This window comes from Arachis hypogaea, chromosome 4 (genome assembly GCF_003086295.3).
Source record: "Arachis hypogaea cultivar Tifrunner chromosome 4, arahy.Tifrunner.gnm2.J5K5, whole genome shotgun sequence".
In the NCBI taxonomy this organism is placed as follows: Eukaryota; Viridiplantae; Streptophyta; class Magnoliopsida; order Fabales; family Fabaceae; genus Arachis; species Arachis hypogaea.
Window position 1 is genome coordinate 43,310,378 of NC_092039.1, and position 24,273 is coordinate 43,334,650.

At 33.8% G+C, this 24,273-nt stretch overlaps 1 protein-coding gene across 1 annotated transcript; it reads right to left on the reverse strand.

Moving 5' to 3' along the window:
- Nucleotides 1–17,861: 17,861 nt before the first annotated feature.
- LOC112796727 (probable glucan endo-1,3-beta-glucosidase A6) lies at nucleotides 17,862–24,040 on the reverse strand. Its single transcript, XM_025839310.3, has 4 exons — nucleotides 23,405–24,040; nucleotides 22,653–23,288; nucleotides 21,828–22,490; nucleotides 17,862–18,162 (listed from the first exon to the last, which is right to left on the reverse strand). The coding sequence occupies exons 1-4, from the start codon at nucleotides 23,460–23,462 to the stop codon at nucleotides 18,125–18,127; spliced, it is 1,395 nt and encodes a 464-aa protein (XP_025695095.1). The 5' UTR covers nucleotides 23,463–24,040; the 3' UTR covers nucleotides 17,862–18,124.
- Between the last annotated feature and the right edge of the window lie 233 nt (nucleotides 24,041–24,273).

Sequence of the window (24,273 nt, forward strand, 5' to 3'; positions counted from 1 at the left end):
GCTCTGGTACTCGCGTGCCTCTACTCTGACTTGGCCTCCTTGTGGTTGATTGATGAGCGGATAATTTATACGCTTTTTGGCATTGTTTTCATATAGTTTTTAGTAAGTTTGAGCTACTTTTAGGGATGTTTTCATTAGTTTTTATGTTAAATTCACATTTCTGGACTTTACTATGAGTTTGTGTGTTTTTCTGTGATTTCAGGTAAATTCTGACTGAAATTGAGGGATTTGAGCAAAACTCTGAAGAAGGCTAACAAAAGGACTGCTGATGCTGTTGGATTCTGACCTCCCTGCACTCAAAATGGATTTTCTGGAGCTACAGAACTCCAATTGGCGCGCTCTCAACGGCGTTGGAAAGTAGACATCCAGAGCTTTCCAGCAATATATAATAGTCCATACTTTATTCGAAGAATGACGACGTAACTTGGCGTTGAACGCCAAGTACACGCTGCTGTCTGGAGTAAAACGCCAGAAAAACGTCATGATCCGGAGTTGAACGCCCAAAACACGCCATAACCTGAAGTTTGACGCCAAGAAATGCCTCTACACGTGAATTCATCAAGCTCAGCCCAAGCACACACCAAGTGGGCCCCGGAAGTGGATTTATGCATCAATGACTTACTCATGTAAACCCTAGAAGCTAGTCTAGTATATATAGGACATTTATCTATTGTATTAGACATCTTTTGACCACTTTAAGTCTTTCATTATTCGGTCACTTGATCATGGAGAGGGCTGGCCATTCGGCCATGCCTGAACCTTTTGCTTATGTATTTTCAACGGTGGAGTTTCTGCACACCATAGATTAAGGGTGTGGAGCTCTGCTGTACCTCAAGTATTAATGAAATTCTATCTTCTTTTATTCAATTCTCTTTTATTCTTATTCCAAGATATTCATTCGTACCCAAGAACATGATGAATGTGATGAGTCAGATTACCCTCATTATCATTCTCAATTATGAACGCGCGTGATTGACAACCACTTACGTTCTACATGCAACAGAGCTTGAATGCATATCTCTTAGATTCCCCAACAGAATCTTCGTGGTATAAGTTAGATAGTTGGCGGCATTCATCTGGATCCGGAAAGTCCAACCTTGTCTGTGGTGTTCCGAGTAGGATCCTGGGAGTCCGGAAAGTCCAACCTTGTCTGTGGTGTTCCGAGTAGGATTCCGATCATGAGTGACCGTGACGTGCTTCAAACTTTAACCTGCTGGGCGTTGGTGACAGACGCAAAAGAGGGATTCTATTCCAGTAGGAGCGGGAACCAACCGGTGATTAGCCGTACTGTGACAGAGTGCGTTAGCATAGTTTTCACTGCGAGGATGGGATGTAGCCATCAGCCATGGGTGATGCCTCCAGACTGGTTAGCTGTGCGAGTGACAGCCGCACAGGTTATTTCCCCGTGAGGAATGAAAGTAGCCACAGTTGATGGTGAACCCCAATACAAAGCTTGCCATGGAAAGGAGTAAGAAGGATTGAGTAGAAGCAATGGAAGAGCAGGCGTCCTTGAGCCATGCAGCAGCTGTATATACTTAAAAGATACCTCTACTAATGAATCTGCATAAGTGTTCTATCCCTTTTATTATTTATTTCTTTTTATTATTCCTATCCTCAAACCCATAAATAATGTTTAATTTGCCTAACTGAGATTTACAAGGTGACCATAGCTTGCTTCATACCAACAATCTCTGTGGATTCGACCCTTACTCACGTAAGGTTATTACTTGGACGACCCAGTACACTTGCTGGTTAGTTGAACGAGATTGTGAAGGAAATAAACAATGCCCTCAGAGTATAAATCCAATTACAAAAAAAAAAGGAATCACAATTTCGTCCACCAAGTTTTTGGCGCCGTTGCCGGGGAACAATCAATTTCGAACAAAAATTCAAACAATTGTTTCCAACCCACAATGGTGCCAAGTTTTTAATCCGGCAACAACACCAAGTTTTTGGCGCCGTTGCCGGGGATTGTTCGAGTATGGACAACTGACGGTTCATCTTGTTGCTCAGATTAGGTAATTTTCTTTTCAAAAATCTTTTTCAAAATTTTTCTTTTATTTTTCGTTTTTCCAAAAATGTTTTTCGAAAAAAATCAATAAAAATAAAAAAAAAATTAGAAAATCATAAAAATCAAAAATATTTTGTGTTTCTTGTTTGAGTCTTGTGTTAATTTTTAAGTTTGGTGTCAAGTGCATGCTTTTAAAATTTTTCTTGCATTGTTTTCGAAAATTCATGCATTCATAGTGTTCTTCATGATCTTCAAGTTGTTCTTGACAAGTCCTCTTGTTTGATCTTGATGATTTCTTGTTTTGTGTCTTTTGTTGTTTTTCATGTGCATTTTTGCATTCATAATTTTCATGCATTAAAGATTTCTAAGTTTGGTGTCTTGCATGTTTTCTTTGCATCAAAAATTTTTCAAAATTATGTTCTTGATGTTCATCATGATCTTCATAGTGTTCTTGGTGTTCATCTTGACATTCATAGCATTCTTGCATGCATCTTGTGTCTTGATCCAAAATTTTCATGTTTTGGGTCATTTTTGTGTTTTTCATTCAATATTTAAAAATCAAAAATATCTTTTCCTTATTTTCCTCTAAAATTTCGAAATTTTGGGTTGACTTGGTCAAAAATTTTTAAAAATTAGTTGTTTCTTACAAGTCAAGTCAAAATTTCAATTTTAAAAATCTTATCTTTTCAAAATCTTTTTCAAAAATCATATCTTTTTCATTTTTTTAGCATTTTCGAAAATTTCAAAAATATTTTTCAAAATATTTTCAAAATCTTTTTCTTATCTTTTTATCAAATTTTCGAAAATTAGCTAACAATTAATGTGATTGGTTCAAAAATTTGAAGTTTGTTACTTTCTTGTTAAGAAAGGTTCAATCTTTAAATTCTAGAATCTTATCTTGTAGTTTCTTGTTAGTTAAGTAATTTTTAAAAATTAAATCTTTTTTTTCAAATATCTTTTTCAAATATATCTTTTTATCTTTTATCTTATCTTTTTCAAAAATTTTATCTTTTTCAAAATTTGATTTCAAAATATCTTATCTAACCTCCTATCTTCTTATCTTTTTCAAAATTTGATTTCAAATCTTTTTCAATCAACTAACTAACTCCTTGTTTGTTTCTTATCTTTTTCAAAACCACCTAACTACTTTTCCCTCTCTAAATTTTCGAAAATTCTCCCCCTCTTTTTCAAAAATTCTTTTTAATTATTTTAAATTCTAATTTTAATCTCATCTCATCTTTAATTTTCGAAAATCACTAACCATTTTTTCAAAATTATTTTCGAAAATTTCTTTCTCTTCTCTTATTCTATTTAATTATTTAACTACTAACACTTCTCTTCACCTCTCTTCATCCGAATTCTTCTTCATCCTTCTTCATTCTTCTACCTCTTTCTTCTTCTACTAACCTGAGGGAATCTCTATACTGTGACATAGAGGATTCCTTTTTCTTTTCTTGTTTTCTTCTCTTTCTTATGAGCAGGAACAAGGAAAAGGGCACTCTTGTTGAAGTTGATCCAGAACCTGAAAGGACTCTGAAGAGAAAATTAAGAGAAGCTAAATTACAACAATCCAGAAGCAACCTTTCAGAAATTTTCGAACAAGAGAAGGAGATGGCCGAAAATAATAATAATAATAATGCAAGGAGAATGCTTGGTGACTTCACAAAGCCAACATCCAAATTTGATGGAAGAAGCATCTCCATTCCTGCCATTGGAGCCAATAACTTTGAGCTTAAGCCTCAACTAGTTGCTTTGATGCAACAAAACTGCAAGTTTTATGGACTTCCATCTGAAGATCCTTATCAGTTCTTAACTGAATTCTTGCAAGTCTGTGATACTGTAAAGACGAATGGAGTTGATCCTGAAGTCTACAGACTCATGCTTTTCCCTTTTACTGTAAGAGACAGAGCTAGAATATGGTTGGATTCACAACCTAAGGATAGCCTGGACTCCTGGGATAAGCTGGTCACTGCCTTCTTAGATAAATTCTTTCCTCCTCAAAAGCTGAGCAAGCTGAGAGTGGATGTTCAAACTTTCAAACAAAAAGATGGTGAATCTCTCTATGAAGCTTGGGAAAGATACAAGCAGCTGACCAAGAGATGTCCATCTGACATGTTTTCAGAATGGACCCTATTAGATATATTCTATTATGGTCTCTCTGAATTTTCGAAAATGTCACTGGACCATTCTGCAGGTGGATCTATTCACCTGAAGAAAACGCCTGAAGAGGCTCAAGAACTCATTGACATGGTTGCAAACAACCAGTTCATGTATACCTCTGAGAGGAATTCCGTGAATAATGGGGTCCCTCAGAAGAAGGGAGTTCTTGAAATTGATGCTCTGAATGCCATACTGGCTCAGAACAAAGTGTTGACTCAACAGGTCAACATGATCTCTCAAAATCTGAATGGATTGCAACATGCATCCAACAGTACTAGAGAGGTAGCTTCTGAAGAAGCTTATGATCCTGAGAACCCTGCCATGGCAGAGGTTAATTATCTGGGTGAACCATATGGAAATACCTATAACCCATCATGGAGAAATCATCCAAATTTCTCCTGGAAGGATCAACAAAAACCTCAACAAGGTTTTAACAATGGTGGACGCAATAGGCTGAATAATAGTAAGCCATATCCATCATCTTCTCAGCAACAGACAGAGAACTCTGAACAAAATAATTCTAATTTAGCTAATATAGTCTCTGATCTGTCAAAGGCCACCTTCAGTTTCATGAATGAAACAAGATCCTCCATTAGAAATTTGGAGGCACAAGTAGGCCAGCTGAGTAAGAAAGTTATTGAAACTCCTCCCAGTATTCTCCCAAGTAATACAGAAGAGAATCCAAAAGGAGAGTGCAAAGCCATTGACTTAGTCAACATGGCCGAAAGCACAAAGGAGGAGGAGGACGAAAATCCTAGTGAGAAAGAACTCCTGGGACGTCCTCCAAGCAAGAAGGAGCTTCCTAATAAGGATCCTGAGGAATCTGAGGCTCACACAGAGACCATAGAGATTCCACTAAATCTCCTTCTGCCATTCATGAGCTCTGACTATTATTCATCCTCTGAGGAGGATGAAGATGTGACTAGTGAGCAAGTTGCTCAATATCTAGGAGCTATCATGAAACTGAATGCCAAGCTGTTTGGTAATGAGACTTTGGAAAGTAAACCTCCCTTGCTCATTAATGAATTAGAAACTTGGATTCAGGAAACTCTACCTCAAAAGAAACAAGATCCTGGCAAGTTCTTAATACCTTGCACTATTGGCACCATGAGCTTTGAAAAAGCTCTGTGTGATCTTAGGTCAGGGATAAACCTTATGCCACTCTCTGTAATGGAGAAGCTAAGAATCATTGAGGTACAACCTGCCTTGTTCTCATTACAATTGGCAGATAAATCCATAAGACAAGCTCATGGGATAGTAGAGGACGTGCTTATAAAAGTTGAAAACTTTTACATCCCTGCTGATTTCATAGTCCTAGATACTAGGAAGAAAGATGATGAATGCATCATCCTAGGAAGACCTTTCCTAGCCACAGCAGAAGCTGTGATAGATGTCAACAGAGGAGAGCTAGTCCTTCAATTAAATGGGGAATACCTTGTGTTTCAAGCACATGGCCATCCCTCTGTGACAAAAGAGAGTAAGCATGAAGAGCTTCTCTCAGTTCAAGGTCAAGAAGAGCCCACACAGTCAAACTCTAAGTTTGGTGTTGTGAAGCCACAACCAAACTCTAAGTTTGGTGTTCAAGCCCCATATCCAAACTCTAAGTTTGGTGTTGGGACTAGACAACATTGACTTGATTGCTCTGTGGCTCCATGAGAGCCACTGTCAAGCTATTGACATTAAAGAAGCGCTTGTTGGGAGGCAACCCAATTTTATTTATCTAATTTTATTTTATTTTGTTTCTTTGTTATTTTTGTGTTTAATTAGGTACATGATCATGAGGAGTCACGAAAAAATCAAAAAAAATTAAAAACAGAGTCAAAAACAGAAGAAAAAAATTTTTCACCCTGGAGGACGCACGGGCCGGCGTTCAGCGCCCAGAAGATGCATCTGGCGGGCGTTCAACGCCAGAACAGAGCATCTTCCTGGCGCTGAACGCCCAAAACAAGCAACATCCTGGCGTTTAACGCCAGGATGCGCACGCAGAGGACAATCTGGCGCTGAACGCCAGAAACAAGCTTGAAACTGGCGTTCAACGCCAGAATCAAGCATCACATGGGCGTTTAACGCCCAGAACATGCACCAATGGGCGTTTGAACGCCAGAATGGTGCATGAAGGCAATTTACACGCCTATAGGGTGAAGGAATGGTATTTCTTTTCACCTCAGGATCTGTGGACCCCACAGGATTCCCACCTCAGGTTCTGTGGACCCCACAGGATCCCCACCTCAGGATCTGTGGACCCCACAGGATCCCCACCTACCTTTTCTTTTAATCCTATTCACACTCTCCTAATCCCAATCTCATTTTCAATGTCACCCTTCCCAAAAACCTTCACCAATCACATCAATTCCTCTTCCCAATTACCCCATTCACCATTCACATCAACCTCCTTTTCCCCATAAATCCCACCTACCTCCATTACATTCAAATTCAATTTCCCACCCTTTCCCACCCAAAATGGCCGAAACCCAACTCCCCTCTCCCTATAAATACCTCTCCTTTCTTCTTCATTTTCACACAACACAAACCCCTTCTTCTCTCCTATAGCCGAACCCCTCTTCTCCCTCTCTACTCAAATTCTCTTCTTCTTCTTCTACTCTTCTTTTCTTCTTTGCTCGAGGACGAGCAAAATTTTAAGTTTGGTGTGGTAAAAAGCCTAAGCTTTTTATTTTTCATTCACCATCAATGGCACCCAAGACCGGAGTTTCCTCAAGAAAAGGAAAAGGGAAGGCAAAAGCTTCCACTTCCGAATCATGGGAGAAGGAGAGATTCATCTCCAAGAGCCACCAAGACCACTTCTATGATGTTGTGGCAAAGAAGAAGGTGATCCCCGAGGTCCCCTTCAAGCTCAAAAAGAATGAGTATCCGGAAATCCGACATGAGATCCAAAGAAGAGGGTGGGAAGTCATAACCAACCCCATGCAACAAGTCGGAATATTGATGGTTCAAGAGTTCTATGCTAATGCATGGATCACTAGGAACCATGATCAAAGTATGAACCCGAATCCAAAGAACTATCTCACAATGGTTCGGGGGAAATACTTAGATTTCAGTCCGGAAAATGTGAGATTGGCGTTTCATCTACCCATGATGCAAGGTGATAAACGCCCCTACACAAGAAGGGTCAACTTCAATCAAAGGTTGGACCAAGTCCTAATGGACATTTGTGTGGAAGGCGCCCAATGGAGAGTAGACTCCAAAGGCAAACCGGTCCAACTAAGAAGACTGGACCTCAAGCCTATAGCTAGAGGATGGTTGGAGTTCATCCAAAGATCCATCATCCCTACAAGCAACCGATCTGAAGTTACTGTGGATCGGGCCATCATGATTCATAGCATCATGATTGGAGAGGAAGTAGAGGTTCATGAAGTCATAGCCAATGAACTCTACAAAATAGCTGACAAGCCTTCATACATGGCACGGCTAGCCTTCCCCCACCTCATATGCCATCTATGTTATTCAGCCGGAGTTATCATAGATGGAGATGTCTCCATTGAAGAAGACAAGCCCATCACCAAGAAAAGGATGGAGCAAACAAGAGAAGTTCTTCACGGCCCTCAAGAAGAACATGAGGAAGTTCATCATCAACAAATACCTCAAGGAATGCACTTTCCTCCCAACAACTATTGGGAGCAACTTAGCACCTCTTTAGAAGACTTGAGTCATAATGTTGAACAACTAAGGGTGGAACACCATGAACACGCCCTCACTCTACAAGAAATAAGAGAAGATCAAAGAGCAATGAGGGAGGAGCAACAAAGGCAAGGAAGGGACATAGAAGAGTTGAAGAACATCATTGGTCCTTCAAGAAGAAGACGCCACTAGAGGTGGATTCATTCCTTGTTCTTTATTTTCTTTCTGTTTTCGGTTTTTAAGTGTTATGTTTATCTATGTTTTTGTGTCTCTACTTCATGATCATTAGTGTGTAACCAGGCCTTAAAGCTATGAATAAAATCCATTAGTCTTTCACCCCTCTTAAAAGAAAAATGTTTTAATTCAAAAGAACAAGAAGTACATAATTTTCGAAATTATTAGTGAATTTAATTTAATTATATTGATGTGGTGGCAATAATTTTTGTTTTCTGAATGAATGCTTGAACAGTGCATATTTTTTGATCTTGTTGTTTATGAGTGTTAAAATTGTTGGCTCTTGAAAGAATGATGAACAAAGAGAAATGTTATTGATGAACTGAAAAATTCATGAATTGATTCTTGAAGCAAGAAAAAGCAGAAAAAAAAAGTGGCGAAAAAAAAAATAAAATAGAAAGAAAAAGCAAGCAGAAAAAGCCAATAGCCCTTAAAACCAAAAGGCAAGGGTAGCAAGGATCCAAGGCTTTGAGCATCAATGGATAGGAGGGCCCAAGGAAATAAAATCCAGGCCTAAGCGGCTAAATCAAGTTGTCCCTAACCATGTGCTTGTGTCATGAAGGTCCAAGTGAAAAGCTTGAGACTGAGTGGTTAAAGTCGTGATCCAAAGCAAAAGAGTGTGCTTAAGAGCTCTGGACACCACTAACTGGGGACTTTAGCAAAGCTGAGTCACAATCTGAAAAGGTTCACCCAGTTATGTGTCTGTGGCATTTGTGTATCCGGTGGTAATACTGGAAGACAAAGTGCTTAGGGCCACAGCCAAGACTCATAAAGTAGCTGTGTTCAAGAATCAACATGCCTAACTAGGAAAGTCAATAACACTATCTGAAATTCTAAGTTCCTAGAGAAGCCAATCACTCTAAACTTCAAAGGAAAAAGTGAGATGCCAAAACTGTTCAGAAGCAAAAAGCTACAAGTCCCGCTCATCTAATTAAATTAATATTCATTGATATTTTGGACTTTATAGTATATTCTCTTCTTTTTATCCTGTTTGATTTTCAGTTGCTTGGGGACAAGCAACAATTTAAGTTTGGTGTTGTGATGAGCGGATAATTTATACGCTTTTTGGCATTGTTTTCATATAGTTTTTAGTAAGTTTGAGCTACTTTTAGGGATGTTTTCATTAGTTTTTATGTTAAATTCACATTTCTGGACTTTACTATGAGTTTGTGTGTTTTTCTGTGATTTCAGGTAAATTCTGACTGAAATTGAGGGATTTGAGCAAAACTCTGAAGAAGGCTAACAAAAGGACTGCTGATGCTGTTGGATTCTGACCTCCCTGCACTCGAAATGGATTTTCTGGAGCTACAGAACTCCAATTGGCGCGCTCTCAACGGCGTTGGAAAGTAGACATCCAGAGCTTTCCAGCAATATATAATAGTCCATACTTTATTCGAAGAATGACGACGTAACTTGGCGTTGAACGCCAAGTACACGCTGCTGTCTGGAGTAAAACGCCAGAAAAACGTCATGATCCGGAGTTGAACGCCCAAAACACGCCATAACCTGAAGTTTGACGCCAAGAAATGCCTCTACACGTGAATTCATCAAGCTCAGCCCAAGCACACACCAAGTGGGCCCCGGAAGTGGATTTATGCATCAATGACTTACTCATGTAAACCCTAGAAGCTAGTCTAGTATATATAGGACATTTATCTATTGTATTAGACATCTTTTGACCACTTTAAGTCTTTCATTATTCGGTCACTTGATCATGGAGAGGGCTGGCCATTCGGCCATGCCTGAACCTTTTGCTTATGTATTTTCAACGGTGGAGTTTCTGCACACCATAGATTAAGGGTGTGGAGCTCTGCTGTACCTCAAGTATTAATGAAATTCTATCTTCTTTTATTCAATTCTCTTTTATTCTTATTCCAAGATATTCATTCGTACCCAAGAACATGATGAATGTGATGAGTCAGATTACCCTCATTATCATTCTCAATTATGAACGCGCGTGATTGACAACCACTTACGTTCTACATGCAACAGAGCTTGAATGCATATCTCTTAGATTCCCCAACAGAATCTTCGTGGTATAAGTTAGATAGTTGGCGGCATTCATCTGGATCCGGAAAGTCCAACCTTGTCTGTGGTGTTCCGAGTAGGATCCTGGGAGTCCGGAAAGTCCAACCTTGTCTGTGGTGTTCCGAGTAGGATTCCGATCATGAGTGACCGTGACGTGCTTCAAACTTTAACCTGCTGGGCGTTGGTGACAGACGCAAAAGAGGGATTCTATTCCAGTAGGAGCGGGAACCAACCGGTGATTAGCCGTACTGTGACAGAGTGCGTTAGCATAGTTTTCACTGCGAGGATGGGATGTAGCCATCAGCCATGGGTGATGCCTCCAGACTGGTTAGCTGTGCGAGTGACAGCCGCACAGGTTATTTCCCCGTGAGGAATGAAAGTAGCCACAGTTGATGGTGAACCCCAATACAAAGCTTGCCATGGAAAGGAGTAAGAAGGATTGAGTAGAAGCAATGGAAGAGCAGGCGTCCTTGAGCCATGCAGCAGCTGTATATACTTAAAAGATACCTCTACTAATGAATCTGCATAAGTGTTCTATCCCTTTTATTATTTATTTCTTTTTATTATTCCTATCCTCAAACCCATAAATAATGTTTAATTTGCCTGACTGAGATTTACAAGGTGACCATAGCTTGCTTCATACCAACAATCTCTGTGGATTCGACCCTTACTCACGTAAGGTTATTACTTGGACGACCCAGTACACTTGCTGGTTAGTTGAACGAGATTGTGAAGGAAATAAACAATGCCCTCAGAGTATAAATCCAATTACAAAAAAAAAAGGGAATCACAATTTCGTCCACCATTGATCGCATAGAACTTCCCTCTCCTTCATCTGCACGTCCAACCATCCTCTAACCAGCAAAGCAATGGGTACGAGAATGAGCAGGGAAGAAGAAGAAGAAGAAGAAGAAGAAGAAGAAGAAGAAGAAGAAGAAGAAGAAGAACATGTGCTGCGCTACTTCTGAGTTAGGGTTTAAAAAGGGATTAGGGACCACATTGGTGCATAAAGTTTCATTTGCCACATCAACCAACCGTTACACAGTCCAGCATGGCACTCTTTAGCCACGTTACTCCCGCTGGCAAGGAATCTGAACGGAAAATTTTAAGGGGACCACGATGATGCATTTTTTTCAATCTGCAGGACTTAATTAGTGCAATTGGGAAGTCAGGGACTAAATCGGTGCATTTTGTGAATCTCAGGGACCACTTTGGTGTTTATCTCTATAGTAAAAGTATGGTATAATAGAAATGCTCAAAGTAAAGTATACTGTGATGTTTTAAAATAATAAAGATATAGACACAAATTAACATGAGTATATAGACATAAAAGATACTCAATTTTTTATCTTGTTTGGTAACTTAGACACAACAGAATATACAACTCAAAATTTTACTAAAATATCAATTTTATCCCCATCATTCTTCTCTATTACTAATTTTTTTAATAAAGGGATAATAGAAGAGAAAAAAATCAGAGATGTTCTTTCTGAAAAGGATGAACGACGTTGCCAGAGAGAGGATGTGGAGGGAAGAACCGTCGAAGCTTAAAGCCGCCGGCGAATCTGGATGACGATGGATCTGGACTCCCCGTAACCCGAACCCTTCGAGAGAGAAGGAAGAGCAGAAGCAACTGTTCTTGATGGAGGAGCAATAGAAATTGACAGCAAAAAAAAATGAACACAGAATATTCATCTGATCTACATAATAAAATTAATTGCAAAACCAGAACATTTATCTACATAATCCCATAACTAGACAAGATTTACGTTATATATTCTAAAAAAATTTAAAAATAAAGAAGCACAAGAAGATAGAACAAAATTTAACAGTCAAACTAAACTCAAATAACCAAATCTGTGTTCAAATATTATTATCTAAAAAAGAAAAAACCCTTGAAGTAACGTTGAAATAGATAGAACAATGGGCACTTGCAGCACTCACATTGACGGCGAGTCCGAAACGGTGAGGGAGGGGGCGATGCGGTGAGATCCGTGACAAGGAGGGAAGGAGGCACGGCGAGATGCTGAAGCGCAGAGGCAAGAGGCAGAAGAAAGATAACACAATGGTGAGAGCAGAGGTTAAATCGACGGAATTCTAAGTGAGGGATGCGGCTAGCAATGGCGGTAAGGAGATTGAGAAAGGTCGGAGGCGAGACAGTGGTCTGACTTCTAAGAGAGAGAAGAAGAAGAAAAAAAATGAAAGAAAGAAAGAAAGAAAGAAGGAAGAAGATCTGGAAAGAAGAAGAAGGGGGTTAAGGCACTGACAGAAGAAAAGAGAAGGGCAAAGGATTTGGATAAATCTAGAATTTTCAAAAAAATATTAATGATAAATTTATCTAAAATTTTAGTTTAATTTATGTCTCAGGATAAAAATTCGTGTCTTATGATTTAAAAAAAACACAAAATATACGTATTTTATGTACTTTTATATGTAGCTGTGTTTTTTTTTTTTTTTTTGTGTCTCACAAAATAAATAACACACATATTTTTGTGTCCATATTTTTGATAAACAGAAACACTAAACAAATACTACCTAACTCCATACGGGTTGACACTGCTTAAGTAGTAATTTTTTCCTTAATGGAATTATGATTTTTAAGGTTTAAAGTTTAAGATTTAAAAAAATATTTGTTTAGAGTTTTAGATTATCAATACGTCAAAATATTTTTTTGCCATTAAAAATTGTCATCAATTTACTCCAGTAGTTTTTTCATGTCTGTCGTGAACTTTGCATTAGATGTGTATGGATAAATCAAGATTCACGCTCACATTTTGTGGCTAGACTGAGTTCTTTATGCTAATATAGTTGTATTAAAGAAAATTTAATTTAAAGTAACTATTAACACAATCTGGACGAGTAAATTTATTGGCTACTTATTAAAGAGAAAAAAACTGTATTATATTGGACAAATGAAGAGCTCACATGTTGGGATTAGATTAATATAAATACCTTTTAGAAATACTATCATGGTGATGTTACCTAATAATGATGCTTCTTATTAACATAAATACTGAAGGATATTTATTAAGGTCAAGGATAATAAAGTTACAATATTATTTTTTTTTTATAATATATTGGATATGTCTAGAATGAACGAGATAATACTCAATTTGGTCCCTGAATTTACACGCAAGTCTCAATTTAGTCCTTAAAGTTTCAATTGCCTCTATTTGGTCTCTAAACTTTGTGAACATAACTCATGTTAGTCCTTGAAACAAGTTTCAACGTACAAACGTTAATGGAACACTGTCGTGACAGCCAGATGTCACACTAAACTTTGTAAAATGATGTCGTTTTGGTTTTGGTACTCAAATAACCCAAAAACAACATCCTAAATGGTGTTTATTAAAATTTTACCTAACAAAATAAGTAATACAAAGTCGTTTTTGAGCTATTTAAATATCAAAACCAAAATTGCATCATTTTACAAGTTTTAACGTGACATGTGATAGTCTATAACAGCGCTCTATTAACGTTTTTATACTAAAAATGGTCTCAGGGACTAATATGAGGCATGTTTATAAACTTCGGGGACTAAATAGAAGCAATTGAAACCTCAAGGACTAAATTGAGACTCGCGTGTAAGTTCAGGGACCAAATTGAGTATTATCTCAAAATGAACTCAACAATTACGTGTTTATTAAATGAGCCACACTTATATAGACTATTAAATTTTATTAGATGAAAATCAAAGGCTAATATAAAAAAAGAACATTGATGGACTCTAACAAATATAGAATACCCTAATACATAAATAAATATTTTAAATGGCAATACTTAATACACAATATTTTAAATAGCAACAAAATCTTTTATTCTTAAATAATTAAATATAAAATATATAAATATAAAATATATGAGTATTTTTTATTTATTAAAATTAATTATTATGCAAAATTTTTTATAATATTAAAAAATTATATTAAAATAATATTTTAAACTGTAACATAAAAATATAAAATAATTAAAATTTTATTTTATATTAATTGACAAATAATTAAATTATTATATTTAAAATTAATTAATAAACTACTTTTATTAAAGATTTTATTATATAATATAATTTTTTATTTTTCTTAATTTTTTAAAAAAATAGAATAAATAATATAATTTTAAATACATACCTAAATAAAAGGTTAATATTTTTATGTATTATATATAATCTTTTAAATAAATTTTACTTTTACAAATATATAAAATAAAAAATTATATTATATAATAATATATTTAACAAATTTATTAGTTAATAAATTTTAAATATAATAATTCAATTATTTGTCAAGTAATATAAAATAAATTTTAATTATTTTATATTTTATGTTGTCATTTTAATATTATAAAAAAATTTGTATAATAATTAATATTAATGAATAAAAAAACTTATATCCTTTTATATTTATTTATTTTATATAATAAAATATGTGGTAATCTTCATATATATATATATATATATATATATATATATATATATATATATATATATATATATATATATATATATATATATATATAGGGATGGCAAAACGGGTTGAATTCGTCGAGCTGATTTGCCAAACTTGCTAAAAAGGTGGATTGGGTTAGAATTTAAAACCTGTAAAATTAAAAATATTTGTCAAACCCACAAAATTTTTTTTATAATATTAAAAAATTATATTAAAATGATGAGGCCTGCTACACATACAAGTCTTTTTGACTTACAAGTCTTACAAGTTGGTACAATCCTAACAAAAAACACGCATTACACTCCCACATTTAAGAGTAAATAAACGCACGTTATTCAACCACTTCCTGTTTCCAAAGCGCGTTACTCACCATGCATTATAAATGACTCTTCTTCTTCTTCCTCTATGAAAACGAGTTTCTTGCCAAATTTGAAGATAATGGAACTTCAGAAATACACCCAAACGATTACAGAAATATACCCAAAGGATTACAGGAATACACCCAAACAGTTACAGGAATTCACCCAAACGATTATAGAAATACACCCAAGAATTACAGAAATACACCCAAAGGATTATAAAAACTACACCCAAAGGATTTAAGAAATACACCCAAAATTCGTTGAAGTACGCCTTATGCATAATTCAAAACTCTTTCTCTTTCTCCTCCTCATCTTCTGCTGCTTCTTCTTTTTCAAAAATGATTTCAGAGCTTGATGTCAAAAAATAATGAAAATCGAGAATCACAAAGAAAGAAAACAGAGAGAAAAGCACGTAAATAAAAATGGAGAAAGAGAATGCAAGAAACGAAAGAAAAGAAGAAGAAGAAGAGGAAGAAAAACGTGCACCAAGAAGAGGAAGAAAAACGTGCACCAAGAAGAAGAAGGTGCAGTGAAAATGTGCACTAACGGTTGAAGAAGGAGAAAGAGAAGGCAAGAAACGAAAGAAAAGAAGAAGAAGAAGAAGAGAAAGAGGAAGAAGAAGGTGCAGCAAGAAGAAGAAGAAGGCACAATAAAAATGTGCAGTAATAGTTGAAGAAGGAGAAAGAGAAAGCAAGAAACGAAAAAAAAAGAAGAAGAAGAGGAATAAGAAGAAGAACGTGCGCAAGAAAAAGAAGAAGGTACACTTGTAAAGACTTGTATAAAAAAACGCTTGTACGTGGAGAATATCTCTAAAATGATATTTTAAATTATTTTACTGTTAATATATTTTCTGATTTCAATGTTATTATACGATCATAATTATTTAATATATAAAAAATTAATAGATAGTATATATATTAGGAGTGGTAAAGCGAGCCGGTCCGCCCAACTCTCCCCGCCCCGCCTAGGCCTGCACTATAAATGGGACAGTCCGGTTTGCCCTTCCACTAAAGTGGGTTTAAAATGCTATCCCACCCCGCTTTATGGCGGATTGGCGGGTCAGCGGGCTAGCCCGTTTGATTTTATTATTTTTTTTGAAAAATAAAATTAATTAAAATTAACTAAAAAATAATAATTAAAAAATTAAATACAAATAAAAATAGTCAAATTATAATATAATTTTTTTACTATTTTTTTTTAATTTTTAACTTCAATAAAATTGTTCAAAATAATATTTATCAACAGAAACAAAATAAATAAAGTCACATAATTGAAACATATATACATAATTTGGCAAATTTTTTAATTTGACAAGTTTCAAATTCTAATTCAACCCACCCTTTTTAACAGGTTTGGCAGGTCGACCCGACGGATTCGACCCGTTTTGTCACCCCATATATATATATATATATATATATATATATATATATTAAGAAGATTATCACATATTTTATTATATAAAGATAAAAAATTTTTGTTTTAAAAAATTTAAAATAAATAAATACAAAAAATATAAATTTTTTTATTCATTAAGATTAACTATTATGCAAATTTTATTTTATAATAGTAAAATGATATTTTAAATTATAACATAAAAATACAAAATAATTAAAGTTTATTTTATATTACTTGACAAATAATTAGATTATTATATTTAAAATTTATTAACTAATTACTTTGTTAAATATATTATTATATAATATAATTTTTTATTTTATATATTTGTATGAGTAAAATTTATTTAAAAAGTTATATATAATACATAAAAATATTAATTTTTTTATTTAGGTATGTATTTAAAATTATATTATTTATTCTGTTTTCTAAAAAAATTAAGAAAAATAAAAAAGTTAATATTTTTATGTATTATATATAATATTTTAAATAAATTATATTTTTAAAATATTTTTATAAAAATTTATATTATATAATAATATCTTTAATAAAAGTAGTTAGTTAATAAATTTTGAATATAATAATCTAACTATTTGTCAATTAATACAAAATAAAATTTTAGTTATTTTATATTTTTATGTTACATTTTAAAATATTATTTTAATATAATTTTTTAATATTATAAAAAATTTTGCATAATAATTAATTTTAATAAATAAAAAATACTCATATATTTTATATTTAATTATTTAAGAATAAAAGATTTTGTTGCCGTTTAAAATATTGTGTATTAAAATATTTTCATTTAAAATATTTATTTATGTATTAGAATATTCTATATTTATTAGAGTTCATCAATGCTCTTCTTTTTATATTAGTCTTTGATTTTTATCTAATAAAATCTAATGATCTATATAAGTGTGGCTCATTCAATAAACACATATTGTTGAGCTCATTTTAGACATACCTTAATATATTATTACACTTGGATTCCAAAAATAAAAGAAAGCAGAATGACACCTTAAAATTTTGATAACAATATTTTTAAATCTTTTTCAAAATAAAAAATATTGGATAAAACAATTATGATTCGATTTACTATATATATGTTGTGCAATAGTAAATCGAATCTAGTGTCATAATAGCTTATTGGAATTATACGAATTCTATTTATATTTAAATGCAGTGCTCCATATAATTCGATACACATTAATTCGATTTATTAATATGTAAATCAAATTGATATATATATATGCTTAAAAGTATCCATATAATGTTTTTTGTTTTGAGTGATTTATGTAATATTAGGTTACTTCTAGTTTATAAAAGTGTTTTATCCTAAAATATTTATTTGGGCCAATCTGCCTGCTCAGTAATAGTAAGAACATCCATAAATTATATGTTATTTGAGACTTAATCTAAATGTTGAGAATAAAAATAATACTTTATTAAGTTACATGTAATTTGAATTTAATTGGAATGTTGATGTCCCATTTTTAAACCTGAATATTTTAGACACATCCCTTTTTCAACTATGCAAAACAAATAAATTCTTTTGCAACAATGCTAGTAATGCAAAAAGCCAAAAAGTGAACAAGAACATTATAATAGCTCGTGACTACTTATTCTAAACAACGTGGTGTCAAATCATGGCTATAAATTATTGAGCTCATTGCTTAGTGTGAATTCCTCCCCGGTGGAGTGGTGGGCACATATTGCTGCCGAGAGGAGGAACAAAATATTAATGAAATGAAAGCAATTAAACGGATATCAAAATGGTGGAATAATAAGTTCCTAGTAGTAGTTATTAAATGGTGTAGTAATGATATCTTCATTTTCTTGTGTTGACTCCTTCATAGTGTTACACTTGGGAACTTGCAAGATCCGTAACCTACAAATATGAAAACATTCTATTAGAGGGGAACATTCGGAATAGAGTTTCATTTTATTTTTAAAAGGTTGAAACATTTTATATAAAATTGTTATCCTATTTATAAAAGGACATACCTGACTTATTCAAATTACACCGGTTAAAAGATATAATAATAGAAAATTACATAACTACATAAAATATCTTCAAAAACAAAAAATAAAAACTTCTATTAATACAATTAATTTTGTACTTGTTCTTTTTCTTAAACTTACTTCAAATTAGAGATAAAGATGGAAAACGAGATTAATGTTGGCTAAATGTGACAAATAAAATAAATCACTAAGATTTTTTATCCCAATACATATTCATCTCCATGGTTAGGTCATTTTAATCTATTAAAATTTTAAAGTGGTCTAGTTTTAACCACCTATTATTAGAGGTTAAATGCAAATGCGGGTTTCATATTTTACAGTAATTTCTATTTAATTTTATCTTTTCAAATAAAAACTCAAACAGTCACCAAAAAAAATTTAAGTCACCAAAAAAAAAAAAAACTCAAACAAAACAAACATTTCTTGAGAATAACAGTGCTACATGAATAAATTTTTTTAGTAATTAAATCCTACAAAATCAGATTAATCCCTTAATCTTAAATCATTCCTATCACATGAATCACATACGTTCTGCTACTGATTCTTCTTTTATTGCATTTTTCTTTGGGTGCTCTAAAGTCTCAAATGAGGATGGCCAAAAAACCTATACCCCCCACTTATCCGCAATGGAAAACTAACGCTGACCCGCAAAATCTCCACAGGGATGGAAATCCACTCCATGGGAACCCATGAAATTCCCACAAAGAATTTATTATTTAAATGGCCTAATAAATATGTATATATATAGTTATGTAATTTTAATTCATTTCTAACATTTGTAAAAAAAATTTCTATTTCATTTTTTTTAAATTTGTATGTTATAAATATTACATGTATATTGATTATATTAAATTTAGGTTGGAATTGTGTTATTTTAATACATTTGGTTGAATTGTATTAAATTTTATTATGTTTATATATATTTTTTTAAAAGGCTTAATATTCATGGATACCTGCCAACAGATATTTTGTTTTGATAGTTCATTGAAGGTAATACATGCACGTGTTCTACCAATTTATCAACAATCAAATTGAGAACAAAGACTATGAAATATGTGATATGTCCATGATTTCTTTTCATCAAGGGTACTTGAAAGAAGAATATAAAGATTTTTTTATGATTAACAATGAAGATAAGTGAAGCAGTAAGTCAACAAAATCTCATGCCCTAAGCTATTCAAGCTGTGATGTTGATGGTTTGATGAATCAGAAGGGATTAAGAGAGGGAGAGAGATAGGTTCTTCTCATTGTTGGAGAGAATGAAAAATTTCCCTTAGAAAATATTTGTTGAGTTATTACACCTTATATACTATGTACCTTTTCCTTTTTTTTATGTACTCTCACTAAAAAATAATTACAATGGTAAACCTATTATTGATAAAGAAATAATTTAGGTAACAAAAATCAAATAAAATAAAATTTTCATGTTCAGTTGAAAAAATTTATGTGTTTCGCTGTAAAAATACTTATGTGTAGTTATTTTCTTCAAATTTTTTTTATGTTTTTCTTGTGTGTTTCATTTTAAAAAAATTGTCCTTATAGTAAAAAAAAAAATAGTTTTCAAGTTAAAAAATTCTATGTATTGGTAAAAAATATGTGTTCAATATAAAATTTTTTGCATGTTTAATTTACAAATTTCATTAAACATTAGAAATAAAATTAAAATAAATCAAATGTTAAAAATATTTTTAAACCTTTTACAAAAATTTTATAAAAAATATACTTTATCCATTCAATATTTAGGCAAAGATTTAGGATTTATGATTTTTTTTTTAAAAAATTCTAAAACGTAAAAAGAAAAACTTTTGGTTAAAAATGTATTATTGTTTGAAAAAAAATATTAATTGCCTAGTCAGATATTTTAACCTTACTACCTAGAAACCAAATAATAATAAAGCCTGGTAAAATTGAAATCACAAAGCATAAGTTAAAACAGCTAAACAGACTAACAGTTATGGCAAAGTATTCGATGGAGTTGTCCATGCCAGCTCCATTTGATGGAACTGTTGACAATATTTGTAAAATTGACCCAATTTATTTTGATGTATTTATTTATTGAATCACAACACTTTTAGAAATTAACTTTTAACCTTATACAATTAAAAGTAGAAAAAACAGAGATATCATCTACCTTCATGACTTCATCTTTGACGAACGGTTGGCGGCGGTACTGGTACCAGAGTTTTGTTTACTTATAAATTAAGCTTGTTAAAACTATTATGTGAATTATTGACTTAAAAAACTCTCAGTTTGCTAGAAAAAAACAATAATAGAAAAATAATGTTTATTGGATTTTGGTGAATTGAACTTGTCTCTGAATTTTTGGTAAAAATAATCACCATGTCATTAGTTTCTATTGATAGCTTTTTTTTTGTAAGAATTAAAATTTAATTACCCCTTTAATTAAAATGAAATAATAATTAAATTATCTTAAATAAGTTCAAAAATTTAGAAATATTAATTAAAAATATTAAAAATAAAATTTGACTTTAGTGAATTTTTTCGAATGAGAAAATGTAATTTTTTGTGAAAAATTGCATAAAAACATGTACTGATAAATTAGTCGGTAGTACCGATTTAAAGTCTATTCGGTACTGTGTAAGAATAATAAAAACTGTAAAATAAATTAGAAAAATATTTAGAATTAAAAATTGGACGCTAATTCTAAAGGGTTTGGCCTAAAGTTGAACCAAATAAACCAAAAACACTAAATGGTTGAATCGGACTCAAGTTGAACCCAATCTCAACATATAAAAGTTTCATTAACAGCATTTCAGCTCATTCATGCCTCCTTAAACACACAAACAGCAGCTGAGATGAGATGCCACCTTAAACACACAAACAGCAGCTGAGATGAGATGGAGAGTGAAGAGTGAAACCCTTGCACTATTCATTTCAAGCTTATAATTTGAGCTACGAAGCTCTAATTTGCATGCGGTTTGTTGCTACACGAATCTCTTATTGAGTTCTTCAATTCTATGGGAACAAGGTTATAAAGAACTTTCAATTTCTTGTCTAGTTCTCTATCCTAGTACTTTTTTTATTTTGGATTTTGTCATTAAGTAGATTTTTTATTTTGATTGTTTAGAGATAATATAACACTGGGTCATTGTTAGATTTTGCTTCTAATATTATCGGATAAGGTAAGGTACCTTGAAATCTTTGTGCTTTAGTGTACTTATGAGCCCTAATTATTAATTATGGTAAATTGAATGCATATAATTTAAATTCTTGTGATTGGCATGAAGTTGGTGGTATTGGAATTGGTAGTTAAGTTTAGTTGAGCTTGTTTAAAGGTCAATTTTAGTGTTTTCAGTTGTGCGAAAATCAGCCAAGATATATGTATGAGGTTGTTATTAAATTTTTTAAAATTTTATTACCAATAAAATAATAAGATGGGGACAAATTCATAAATATTTTAGATATATGGAACCTCATATAGACCTCCATTAAATACTTTGCCAACAGTTATATACCGTAATTTAATATCTGAATTTTAGAGAGAGAGAGAGAGAAAAGAACAACACGTACTTGGATCCTTTGTAGTTTGCGTGGCAAGCCCATCGAAGTAACAAGTTCCACCAGTCTTCCTAAACTGCGCCCAGTATGAACTAAACGCGTAGCTAGCATGCCAGTACAGTGAATCGGGTTTAAAACACCGTTTCCCGGCTCGAATCGGGTAACACGTGTTATTTCCCTGCGAGCACGCGTATGACAATGCCGACGCCACCGCCGTCTCGTTTGCCCCACGCACCGCCACGCACCATATCTTCCCCTTGTACGGCGCATTGTTCTCCGGTGCCGGCAATGCCCGGAACTCAGACTCCGGCGTCTTCCACGAAAGATCAATATCGTAAACCATTGACCCGTTCGGGAACAACAACCCGAAATGCCGCTCCGTACCCGGACCTGGTTTCTGGTTCTCGTTATACAGCGCGAATATAAAAGATGGAAGAACCCAACCAGGTCGCGCCGGGGTCCCAACCGGGGTTTTAGTCATTACTTTCTTAACGAAATTGCGATTGTAAGTAGCAGCATTGAAAATATTGGCTCCGATCTGGTCAATGTCCCCCTTATTTGGCCAACCCGTTTCCGCAATGAAGATCCGAATATTCGGATACCCGATCCGCTTCATGGCGAAGTAAACAGCATCTACCATCTGATCGAAGAGGTTTGAGTAAACAAGACCTGTACCTGCAACGAAATTGGAAAATTTCAATATTGTATAGTATATATTTATATGTATATTTCAAATCGTAACAATATTTAAATAGAAAGATCGTTCAAACTTAGTAGAAAATTTGTAGAATGGGTTAATTCATTTAAATTAGTAATATGTTAAATTTGATATTTTACCTGAATCACTAACGGTTATGTTCTTGGATTCGAAAAGCGCGTATTCCAGCTTTATGTTTGTGGGATCCGAAGCCCAGGCGAAAAACGGGTACACATCAAGGAAGAAGAAGGACTTGGTGCGGTCCAAAAACTTGAGCATTGGTTTCATTATGGGAGCAGCTATGTCCTTGCGAAACGCACCGTTTGAGGGTGGGAAGGAGGATTCTAGAACGTCCATGGCAGATGGAGTTCCCACCTTGACTTTGGTGATGCGGAAGGATCTGAGGGAGCGCTTGATGTTGCGCATTGCGGGGACGAGGTGCTGCCACGTGTCATTCTTTGTGCTACTGATGACTTCGTTGCCGACAAGCAGGTAGCGGATGAGGGTGTGTGGGTAGAATGATACTACGTTGTTTCGAACCCACTGGTCGGAAAATGTCTTGTTGGTGGAGACGTTGAAGATGATCTCGTTGGGGACCATGATGGAGACTTGAATGGTGGTGTTTTTGAGCGCGTGGAGAATCTCCGGCGTGGCATCGTAGATTTTGACGCGCTTCGCTTTGAGGGACTTTATGAGCTCCACTGACTTCCATGGCGGTGGAAGGTTGTTGCCTAGTTGGCCGTAGCAGATCCCAGGCTGGGGTGAGAACACTGCACCTGCACGTGGAGTAAATCAAAAAGGGGTTAATCACTCTACAAAACACACGGCTCCAATAATAAATGAACAAAACACATATCGGAAATTCAGTGAGAAGGAGTAGAAAGGTGCTTACTTGAAATGGTGAATAGGATGGAGTGCACTAACAGCGGAATAATAAGAAGCATAGCCATTTTTTTTTTTTTTTTTGCTTTCCAAGCTTGTTTACTGTGTAGAAGTGGAAACACTACTACTGAAAATAAAAATCCAGTGATCTGACTTGTTTGACCGGAGTCGTGTTTAATACTGTGGTTTCTGAAGCCAACTGGATATAATTCATTTAATTAATTTTTTTTCTTCTGTGTAAAAGACGAAATGGAAGCTGCTTAGCAACAACACAAAAGTTTAGATCCGGAAGCAAATAGCTTTATTTATTACTAAGATTCTCTCACACAAAAGTTTAGATCCGGAAGCAAATAGCTTTATTCATTAGGGCGAGCAATTTTGTAATTTGTAGTCATTAAATAGTCATTAATAATATTTTTAATGGTATAAAATTTCATCCAATGATATAAAATTATTCATTTTTTTGTTAGTTATTTATTGTCTAAAATTTAATAGAGTTGCTGGTTTTAAATTTTTTCGAATTTTCTAGATTTGACAAAATAGAAGCTGTAGAGCAAAGATAATCCATCCTTCAATTGGGCAGACGATAGCAAATTGAGAGCCTTTGCTTATTTTAAAAGGGTAAAACCGAACACCTATCAATTGTGAGGTTTCTTTTTGGGCCATTGCTACAGATTTTAACGTTGCTCTTTTTTTCCTCGGTGAGGAGCGCACCTGGAAAAAGCTGTATTTGGACACATGTTGGGATTGGGCGACTGCTGCAGATAGGGGTGTTTATAGAAAAACTAAAATGTGGTTAACCGGTTAAAAAATTATAACCACATTGTGGTTAACTAATATAATAAAACAATTTTAAAAATTATATCTATATTTTTTAGA